Raw genomic sequence first — 11,396 nt, 5'->3', positions numbered from 1 at the left:
TGTGTGTGTGTGTGTGTGTGTGTGTGTGTGTGTGTGTGTGTGTGTGTTTAACTTCACCTTTCCACCTTCTCGCCCTATCCCTTAATCCCTTCCAGAAATGCATTCAATCATCGTTGGATCCCAAATACTGTCTGTATCCATTTCCTCTCCCAGTACAGAAATATTATTTCCAACTTGATCACCTTTTCTCAAACAAACTGACCTCCCTTTTAGGCCTAACCTCTTCACTCTGTTTCTCCTTGTGTCCACTCTGTGCTGTTGGTCTCACTCTTCTCTCTCTCACCCAGAAAGTGATGGGTCCAATTTCCGCTCCACAACTTCAGCCTGTACCCAGGCTGACGCTCCACAGGGAGAGTATCACTGAAGGAACACTGCGCTGTTGGAGAGGTGCCGTCTTACAGGCGAGACATGAAAACAAGCCCCACCACGCTTCCTTTTCCCCACACCACTCCACCATCTGTCTATATAGGGGAGGCGATGGCCTAGTGGTATTATCGCTGGACTGTTAATCCAGAGACCCAGATAATGTTCTGAGGACGTGGTTCAAATCCCGCCACAGCAGATGGTGGAATTTGAATTCAATAAATATCTGGAATTAACAGTCTAACGATGCCATGAATCTATTGTCGATTGTCAGAAAAAACCCATCTGGTTCACTAATGTCCGTTAGAGGAGGAAACTGCCATCCTTACCTGGTCTGGGCTACATGTGACTCCAGACCCACAGCAATGTGGTTGACTCTTAACTGCCCTCTGGGCAATTAGGGATGGGCAATAAATGCTGCAATGCCAGAGACGCCCTCGTCCCGTGAATGAATAAAGAAAAAAAATGTGAGTTGATGTCAATGATACCAAGGCTGATGCTGGAAGAAGGGTTGTGGGGGGTGGGAGGGGGTGTTTGGTGGTTCTCCTAATGTCCTAGAACCAATATTCCCCTCTCAGCTGCTTCCCCAAAAACAACAGATTAATTGCCCATTGATCCTATCATGCAACATTGATGTGCAAAATGGCTGGTGCACTTGGCTACACACCACTCTAAAGTAATGTGCTGTATATGTCACCTTGTTAAGGTAGTGTATGAATGTAAGTATAACATTACAAGCCCAAGAACAATTTCAGTAATGCTACCAGAAGTCCCTGTGATTATGACACCAATGGCTTTTTCTGATTCTAATCCAGGCTGCTACTCTCCAAAACTCTTTTTCTGGGACCAACTCTGCAGGGATTTTCTCTTCGAGTGGCTCCGATCCTGACCTCCAGGACTCCCAACAGGCCCATCTGACCGAATCCATGTTGAGCAGCTCACCCGCTGGTGCCAACCAAAACTTGCCATCTTGCCTCCAACTGGACGGTAAAGTAACCGGCTGCGACATTGGGGTGAGGAGAGATAATTGGAAAATGCCCAAGACCCACAGCCATCATAAGAAATTTTATATTCTATCCTCATCCTTCCCCCAGGGATAAAGAATCTGAGCTGTGTTTCGACTCTCGCTTGCTGTTGGGAAAGGACTGGGTTTGGCTCAGTGGTGAGGTCTCCAACAGTTGGGTATTCAGAATCTAAACACTATAAGGGGCAATTAGGTAAGGTACACCCAATACCTAGCCTCTCAAAAAGTGTAATTATGGAAGAGGAGGGTACGCAGTTCTTCAGGATAACACTGAGAAGACATCCCATTCTGTGCAAATTACATTATTTCATCTTTCTTTTTCAGATACTGCGACCTCTGATAACTCTAACACTGAGTGGCAGTCACTGGCAGACATAGCTTCATACTGTGATAGCCTGGTACAGTCCCTTTCCCTGGAAGGTGAGTAGGTTTCTGAATGGAACATTGTGGGACTATGAAATCCCTTTACTTGGTTTCATTCTTAGATGGGAGGGTGAGCTACCTGTTTGAAGTATATTGCAAGGCAGCTGGACTAATGTAATTCACTGTGGTTCTGGTAAACAGGGTGAGTAACACCTCCTTCTTCCAGGGGCAGTGATCTCTTGCCTATTGCACAGGCCTGTTGACCCCACCACTGTGACTCAGGGCAGTCAACCTCTCTTCTGTGGGCCAGAGCAGTTGACCCTTCCCTGTGACCCTGGGCCAATGTCCCCCTTAAAAATAATTGCAACAACAGGCAAAGTGCTTTGATAACATCACTTTGCTCAATCACTGGAGAGGGGCTTTGCTCACCACTGGGCATGATTATGTGGTCTCTGTAGTTAGCCCTGTGCCCTACCCTTGAAGACTGGCTACCTCCCTCAGGTATCAGTTGCTCCAATGAATCTTTTCTCTTTCTTTTATCAGATGAGAGCACAGCGGAGCTATCCAGAGCTGATAACAGGGTTGACTTCACGGAAGCAGGCAGATCAAGGTACGTTGATCTCAACACTAGAGAGGCTCACTCAGACTGCTAATCAGTGGAATTTCTAAGTACTCTGAGGGCTCATCGGTTTGGATGCTAATTGACTCGGTTAGTCATGCAGGTTCCACCAGTGGTCTCTGGAGGCCTGGGAGAAGAAGGTAAGGGGGTGTAAGGAGGTAAGGAGACTCATCTGGAGCAGAAGTGGCTGGCGTATACCATTTGGGCTGAATGGCCTGCGACTGCGCTGTACATTTTGTGTAATTCTATATCTGAATATACAGGTGTGACACCATGTGTCTTGGATAGCATTTGTCTGACTTTAAATTGAAATGTGCTATTGGGGTGGAATGACATTGTGTGTATATCTGTTTAACTTTTGTCATGCGTTCGATGATAGGGTCTGAGCACGTTGATGGCAGTCCTTGTTCCAGTACTAAGGGAGCACAGCACTGTCAGATATGCCGTTTTTCAGTTGAGAAGTTAAACCTGAGTTCTGAACTGTCCTTTCAGGTAAACACTGCTTTGAAAAGAAAATGATGTGGAGGTGCCAGTGTTGGACTGGGTTGGACAAGGTCGAAAGTCAATGGCACCAGGTTATAGGCCAACAGGTTTATTTGAAAACACTAGCTTTCGCAACATTGCTTCTTCATCAGGTGTAGCAATGCTCCGAAAGCTGGTGTTTTCAAATAAACCTGTTGGATTATAACCTGGTGCCATGTGATTTTTGACCTCATCCAGCATCACCGAAAGCAGCTGGTCTGAGTCATTATCACATTGTTGTTTTTGGGAGCTTGCTGTACACAAATTGGCAATCCTGCATTTCCTGTGTTACAACAGCAAGTACACTTCAAAAAAAAAGTACCACAGTGGAATTTAGGGATATTTAGAGGATGTGATCAGGCCTATAAATATATTGCCATTTCTTTTTGCCAATCATTAAAAGATCAAACTGACGGGCATCACCGGATCAGGGAGAGGATGGGTGGTGAGTAGGCCTGCAGTATGCCAAGCTGTCTGTCTGTGACTGTACTGAGGCCAGTGCTGTTTAACAGCATGATGGTGTCATCTGTAGGCTTCTGGGAGTCAACGTTAGCAAGTTGAAGGGAGGGAGGACTGAGTTTCACAGTTTCCGCTGACCTCCATCCAAATCCTCCCAAACCGGATACCACCACTCTTTGATACCCCTCACCCAAACAAAGATTTGAGAAAAGATCAGAAAGTCTCATGCTGGGCTAGAACATTGGAATGTAAGAAATAGGAGTAAGTAATTTGGCCCCTTGGTTTGCTTCATCGTTCGACTAGATCATGGCTGATCTTCTGCTTCAGTGCTATTTTTCCACAGTATTGCATAGCCATTGATAAATTTAGTACCTAGAACTCTATTGATCCCTGTCTTGAATATGTGCAGCGACTGAGTCTTCACTGCCCTCTGAGGTAGTAAATTCCAAAGATTCAGCTCACTGTGAGTGAATAATTTATTCTGAATCTCAGTCCTAAATGGTCTGGCCTTAGTTTTGTGATTGCGCTCACTGATTCTTGATGTCTTAGCCAGACAGAGGAAACATCCTTTCTGCATCTACGCTGTCTAGCCCTGTGAGCTTCAATGAGATCACCTCTCATTCTGTTAAACTCTAGAGAATGTAAGGCCACTCTCCTCAGTCTCTCCTTATAAATCTTTACAGTAATCAGTCTGGTGAGCCTTCACTGGATTCCCTCTCTGGTAACTATATCCCTTCTTAGGTAAGGGAACCAAAAATGTGCACGATACTCCAGCTGTCGTCTCATTGCAGCAAGACTAACTTACTTGTGTTCAAATCCTCTTGTCATAAACGTCAGCATACCATTTGCCTCCTGAATTACTTAGTGTTCCGGCAAGCTTTCAATGACTTATGAGGATACCCAGGTCCCTTTTGACATCCACGCTTTCAAATATCTCACCATTTAAGAAATGCTCTGCCATGTACCTGTCCCCTCATGGCCTGTCTAAATCATCTTGAAACCTGTATGTAACTTCCTCACGGCTCACATTTTTGCAGTTTAGTATCAGGACATGCTGAATTAGCAGTACTCAGACAGGGCTGAGGCTACGATAAGCTTGCATGGGTTAAGGAGTGGTGAAATCGAAATGGGGAAAGTCTAGATACCAGCCCCTGAAACTAATGATCAAATTGTTGCTCATTCCCTTCAACATCCAACCTTGTTGAAGGAAGGAAGGAAGACATGGGCTGTATTATGATGGCTTCATGGTTTGTTTCCCTGCTGGCACTCACTTCCTGCATTCACCAATGAGTAGACAGCCAGAGCCATACCCCAGTGAGACTCAGTGCCCAAAGAGGAGCATAAAGGGAAAACATTGAGAAGTGAGCAGACAATTGAATTTCTGTGATATGATCTGAATTGGGATTTAGAGTCATAGAGTTGTACAGCATGGAAACCGACTCTTCGGTCCAATTTGTCCATGCTGACCAGATTTCCTAAATTAATCTAGTCCCATTTGCCAGCATTTGGCCCATATCCCTCTAAACTCTTCCTATTAATATAACCATCCAGATGCCTTTTAAATGTCGTAGTTGTACCAGTCTCCTCCACTTCCTCTGGCAGCTCATCCTTTAATTAACTTGTTTGTTTAATTTTCTTGTTTTTCCTCGCAGCCAATCTCCAACAGGCCTCAATGAGAAAGTGGTTCATTTGGAAGCTATTGTGAAGCAGCTGAATGAGAAGCTGATTAAGGTGAGGCAGCAGGATCAAACAGGGGCCACCATGCGAAGTCAGTGATCTGTGCGACATCAGGGAGGAGGAAACAGGCTCATGGGGAACTGAGGGGAGAAGGCCCCTATCGTACATCATACAAGCCCCTAAAACAAGTGCAAAAGGGTTAGGGTTAGAAATCGGATGTAGAGGAAAAAGCTGTAGTCTGTATTTAACCCTGTGATGTACCTACTCTGGAAGTGTTTGATGTGATCGGGGTAGATGGGAATTTCATTCTGTATCTTGCCCTATATTGTACCTGTGGCAGACTGTGGAATGAAAAATGTGGCAGAATTCTTTGAAATACAACGATGGATTTATTTTTATTTTTGAAAATCAGGAGCAAGAGGACAAGGCTTTGCTGGAGACTGAGGTGGAGCAGCTGCGGCAGAATAACCAGCGTCTTCATCTGGAGTCACAGACCACGGTGTGCCACCTCTTAAAAGTAACTGAATTACTGTGCCGTACCGCCCCAAAGCCTTCCTAACGTGCATTAAGTAGGAGGGAGTGAGAATTCGCTGGTTCGCTGTGCCCGAGTGGGACCCGCCTCTCAGTGGCGAGAAGGGCCAGGCAATTGTATCTGGCGCTGACTCGTTTTGTTTCTGGAATCTTCCGGCACTGGGCTGCTGCTCTGTCAGAGTTCCATATTTTTTTTTGTGTTGTGTCATTCTTTCTACTGTGGTTTAGTGCTTCTAGCATCATTACACTGACAGCATGTTCTGTACATACATTGTTCAGGGAGTACTCTTATTGTCTCCTTCAGTACTTTGCTAAATTTGGGAACATTTTCGCAGTCACTGCATGGGACAGGAGTTGGCTGTTTGGTCTAGCTGGTCTATGCTCCTCACGAGCCTCCTCCCATGCGTTTCCCCCATTTCCACCTCACCCTGTCAGCATTGCCTTGGCAGCTTGATTAACTGACATTTCTCTTAATAATTACAAAATATGACTTTTTAAAGTTTTACAGACTCTAACCAGAGAACATGGGGCTTGTTTCATCTTACCCCCCTGCCACCCACCACCACCACTGCCTGTGCTTTGCTGCATGCTGTAGTTTGGTTGTGGTGGGGGTGGAGTGATAGCACATGGAACCAGCATGTGGTTAGCATGTGCGCCATCTGCTGTTTGGCTGTGTGCAGAAAGCGTGCAATTCAATACGGCAGAAGGGATGCAGAGATGCTGATTTGACCTCGTCAATGAATCCATGCTTTCCAGCCTCTCAGCCCTCCTGTGGCCAGGAAATGAAAGGCAGTGAATGTCAACATTCACAAGGTGATCAGCCTGGTGTAGACCCTTCCAAAAGGAGCTGAATTTTCCTTAGGACTTATTCTGCATCACGTCAAGTCAAAAATACCTTGAGTTTTCCCGTAGCTTATGTAATACATTCCAAAGCCAAATAGAAAAATCTTCAAATAAATAATAAGGTGTTAACATGTTTTCTTTTTAATGTCTTCTGTTTCTTTGTGCGCATCAGTGAGAGGATTGTCCTATGTTGGTCCTGACAAATCTACCCAGATAAAGTTTGGCTACAGTAAAACTGCCTCTACACTGTCACCATCAAACATTCTCAGGTCAGGTGCAGAATACAAAGTCCCCTCCACACTGTTCTCATCGTACGTTCTCAGGGCAGGTTAGGTACAGAGTAAAGTTTCTGTTACATTGTTCTCATCAAATACTCCCAGAACAAGTACAGCATAGAGTTAGATAGAGAGTAAAGCTTTCTGTACACATCCTGATAAAGTACTCTCAGGACAGTTACAGCACTGAGTTAGATATAAGGTAAAGCTACCTCTACATTGTCCCCATCAAATACTCTTAGGACAGGTACAGCATGGGGTTACATACAAAGTAAAGCTTCATCTACACTGTCCACATCAAAAACTCCAAGGAAAGGTACAACAGGACCATCTATACTGTCTTCATCAAATACTCTAAGGGAAAGTTTTGCACTGCTTAGACACTTTTTCCCATCTGAGGCAATCCTCTCAGTGAAGCCAGAATAGAGCAGCATTGACAGGTCTGAAAAGAAGATCTTGTCACCCATGTTATTAGTCCTGTAGCAAAGAAATGGAATAAATGAGGAAACCTTAAAACAGACAGGAAATAAAGTGGTTTGAAAGAAAGTACATCAAAATGAAGTCCCAGTCAACAAAAACAACTTGCATGTGTACGGTTCCTTCAACGTAGTACAGTTATAACAGGACACTTCGCAGATATTCACAGGCACAAATTGATATTTTCAAAAAAGTGGTGAAAGGGGCAGATTTAATGGCAGGAAGAAAAGTAGAGATTTTTAGACATTGAATTCCAGAGCTTAGGATCAAGACAGTTGAAAGCACATCCTGTTGTGGAATGATTAAGATTGGGATTATATGAGACCAGAAATTAGGAGGACATAGAGATCATGGAGATTTGTAGTTCTGGAGGAAGTTGTGCGTACATTGAGAATTGAGACCAATCGTCATTTCACAGAACCTGTGTTACCCCATGATAACTTGTGCCTGCAGTAATCGTCAGGAAAATCCTAGATCTCTCCTGCTATTGGGAAAATCTCAGATCTCTTCAGCTATCAGGAAAATCTCAAACTGTGACTGTCATCGAGAAAATCCCAGGCCTGTTCAGCCATCATGAAAATCACATCCAACAGTAAAGTCCCAGGCCAATTCAGCCATCAGGAAAGCCCCATGTCCCTTTAGCCATCAGGAAAACCCCATACTCCTTTAACAATCAGGAAAACCCCATGCCTCTTCAGCCATCAGGAGAATCACAGGATGTCTGTCTTCATCAGTAAATGTAAAGCCTTTCCAGCCATCGGGAACATTTCAAGCCTCTTCGGAAGGAACTGAAGTTCACTCTATGCTTGCTAAAATGTGAGCTTGCAGGATCACTCTTCATTGCATCAAGTCTTTCTGTGTCATTAAGACTCTACCTTACCATAGATCCCACAATCTATTTAGTTTTCTCTCAATATCAAGTCTGCTGTCCCCTCATTGACTTTACTGACCCATTTAATGTCCTTCCACAGCTATTCCTGTGCTCTACTGCCTACATCTGGGTGGTTGTCCTCCATCAATCTGTGTCAAAAGTCCACAAGGCCAGGTCCCCAATATCCCAGAAGATATTTGACCATCTCAATCTATCCTTATGTCTTGAACCTCAAGTTCTTTTTCGTTGTGCTCCCTATCAATAGGAGGGGCAAGCCAGTATATTTTTCCACCGTTTGATGAACTTTACAGCCTCCCAACTCAACGTGCTTGACATCAGAAAGGAGACATCAACCTTTCAAATCTTGCTTGGATTCAATTCGAGGTCCTGAAGATCGGCTATTATTTTCTGCTTAACATTCTCCCCCACTCAACAATGATGCTTCTTTTGCGGCAACTTTGAATCGGTATTGAAGCTTTTGGATAAATACCAACATTATTAAAAAGGCTAACAAAACCTTTGCATCCGTTCTTTCATGTAATGTGACTGTCACTGATGATGCCTAGCATTCATCATTTATCCCTAATTTCCTGGAGAATGTAGTGGTGAATCACTGCAGTCCTTGGCATGTAGGGCCATCTGCAGTACAATTAGGGAGAAGGTTGCAGGACTTTGACCTAGCACTGGTGAAGGAACAGCGATACAGTTCCAAGCCAAGATGGTGTGCAGCCTGGAGGGGAACTTACACAGGTGGCATTCCCATGCATAAGCCACCCTTGACCATCTAGATGGTAGAGTCTTCAGCTTTGAAAGGTGCATTTAGAGGAGAATTGGTGAGTTACTGCAGTGCGTCCTTGAGATAATACAAACTGCTGCCATTGTGCGGCAGTAAAAGATCGAGTGAATGTTTAAGATCACGGATGGGACGTCAATGAAGCGGGCTGCATTGTCCTGGATTGTGTCAAGCTTCTTGAGTTTTGTTGGAGCTGCACCCATTCAGTTAAGTTGATAATGTTCCATCACATGACTAACTTGCATTTTGTAAATGGCAGATAGGCTTTAGAGAGTTAGGAGATGAGTTATTTGCCACTGAATTCCCAGTCACTCACCTGCTGTTGTAGCCACAGTTTTACTCTGTGGGTCAATGGTAACCCCCAGGATATTGACAATCAGGGACTCAGCAATGGTAATGCTTTTGACTACTAAGGGGAGATAGATTCTGTCTTGTTGGAAATGGTCATTGCCTGGCATTTGGTACAATTGTTATTTGCCAATTGTCAGCTTAAGCTTGGATATCGTCCAGCTCTTGCTGCATTTGGACATGGATTGCTTCAGTGTCAGAAGAGTCATGAATGATGCTGAACATTGTGTAACCAATGAAAATCCCCACTACTGACTATGATGGAGGGAAGGTCATTGATGAAGCTGTTATAGATGTTTGGGTCTAGGACATTACCCTGAGGAACTCTGTAGTGATGTCTTTGGACTGAGTTGATTGACCTCAGAAAACCAAACCTTTGTGCTAGATATGACTTCAACCCATAGATGGTGTCCCCTTTAATTCTCATTGATTTTAGTTTTGCTAGAACTCATTGATTAATAATCTACATTTGGTAAAATAATGCCTTGATGTCAAGGGCAGTCACTCTCACTTCACCTCTTGTCTTCAGCACTTCTGCCCATGTTTGGACCAAGATAAGGACTGAGTGGCCCTGATGGAACCCAAATTAGGTGTTGATGAACAAGTATAAGTACTGCTTGATAACATCACTTTGAAGATTGAGAGGAGACTGATGAGGCAGGAATTGTCCATGATTGGATTTTTTCCTGATGTTTGGATTCATCTCAAGAGGACTGGAATACAAAGGATGGAGTATTTATGTTGCAGCTTAATAAAGCTTTGATCACACCCTACCTAACGTTCAATTCTGAGCATTGTATCTCAGAAGTGGTACAACACAGATTCATCAGAATGAAAACCCAGTGATATGAGTAAAATGGTGAGACAACAGAGATTTGGCTTCCAATTCTTTGAATGTAGAAGATTTGAGTGTTTAAATGACTAATGGATTTGAAAAGGTCAATCAAGAGAAATAATTTCCTGGAATAAGATGTTATAGTTTTAAAATTAAAGTTAGTCTGTTCAGGATTGGTGTCAGAAAGCACTTAGTCAAAAGACAGTGAAAATCTATCTTCCTAAAAGTATTAATGGTTACAGAACCAAGGCAGGGAATGGAGTCAATGTATGGATCAGCATTGATTGTATTGTAACAGAGGCTTGATGGGATCAAGGGTCTCCTCTAACCCCATTTGGTTTTTGGTGGGGTGCTGGCAGTATGGATCCCCAATGCCATATGAACTCACACTTCTAATCTTCTGGGGACATGTCTATGTCTTCAAAGAAAGTGCTTTTCCCTGGTGATTGTCATATGAAAAGCCACACATGGTAAGACTAAGGCAGGCAGCCTCACCCTGCTGAGAAGAAACTGATGGCAAAACCTCCTGAGTCATGGAGGGAACAAACTCTGTCAGGATATACCTTGCTGATTACGAGTCTGCATCCTCCATCCCCTTCCATGCTGAGAAAGTGCATTCGTGTGGATTGTGCTTCAGCTGTGATGCATCCCACAATGGAATAACACTTCAGAAGTCACACACTTCTCTTCAGATTAAACCATTCCGTTACTGAGTAGATGAAAGTTCTGAATGCAGGCAGTCTATGCTAGGCTTCTAAGGTGCAACTATGGATGGGATAATATCACTGTTGGGGGAGGGACAGTGACTGTGCATGAGGGGAGATAATCAATGTGCCATGTTGTATCTGTTAGTTCCTGTTTGATCTTGTCATTTCTCTTTACTTTGCAGGTGACAATCCAGGAGGGGGATTAGCCATGGTCTCACTCATTGTGACGATTAACCCTGGTCTCTCTGACTGCAGAGATTAACTGTGATTTCTCTCACCACTGAGGATTAACTGGGCCTCATTAACTGATTGGACGTTCTCTACACCAATTAGCTGTGCAATAAACACACTATTCACTCATTGCACTTCACCTCCAGTTTCATTTAGTCTCCAGAACAAAATGATTACAGGTCATTTTTCACCCACTTGATGCATCCCAGTTGGATAAACAAGGATTAATCTTGGGTGGTGGTGAGTTTGGAGGTGCAAGGATTAACCTTGGGGGTGGTGGTGAGTTTGGAGGTGCAAGGATTAACCTTGGGTGGTGGTGAGTTTGGAAATGCAAATTAGGCACAAACCATAAGACCGTATGATAAAGGAACAGAATTAAGTTGAGACAACAAGGTGCAGAGCTGGATGAACACAGCAGGCCAAGCAGCATCATAGGAGCAGGAAGGCTGACGTTCATC

The 11,396-nt window shown here is 43.9% G+C and overlaps 1 protein-coding gene across 6 annotated transcripts in view; it reads left to right on the top strand.

Annotated features, from left to right (window-relative positions):
• The window catches only part of zmp:0000001168 (signal-induced proliferation-associated 1-like protein 2), a 79,470-nt gene extending 68,398 nt beyond the window's left edge, over window positions 1-11,072 (top strand). For 3 of the 6 annotated variants that reach the window (XM_048619588.1, XM_048619589.1, XM_048619590.1), the window contains exons 12-16: window positions 1,179-1,350; window positions 1,712-1,807; window positions 2,294-2,360; window positions 5,003-5,081; window positions 5,440-6,535. In XM_048619588.1, the coding sequence (XP_048475545.1) occupies window positions 1,179-1,350; window positions 1,712-1,807; window positions 2,294-2,360; window positions 5,003-5,081; window positions 5,440-5,586 (561 nt within the window). In that variant the 3' untranslated portion in view covers window positions 5,587-6,535. Of the gene's footprint in view, window positions 1-1,178; window positions 1,351-1,711; window positions 1,808-2,293; window positions 2,862-5,002; window positions 5,082-5,439; window positions 6,536-10,889 lie in introns of those variants that run through there. The other 3 variants (XM_048619592.1, XM_048619591.1, XR_007266011.1) reach the window with 3 other exon arrangements.
• The last annotated feature ends 324 nt before the right edge of the window (window positions 11,073-11,396 follow it).

Source organism: Rhincodon typus, chromosome 43 (genome assembly GCF_021869965.1).
Source record: "Rhincodon typus isolate 14 chromosome 43, sRhiTyp1.1, whole genome shotgun sequence".
NCBI lineage: Eukaryota > Metazoa > Chordata > Chondrichthyes > Orectolobiformes > Rhincodontidae > Rhincodon > Rhincodon typus.
This window is presented reverse-complemented; position numbering and strand designations above follow the sequence as displayed.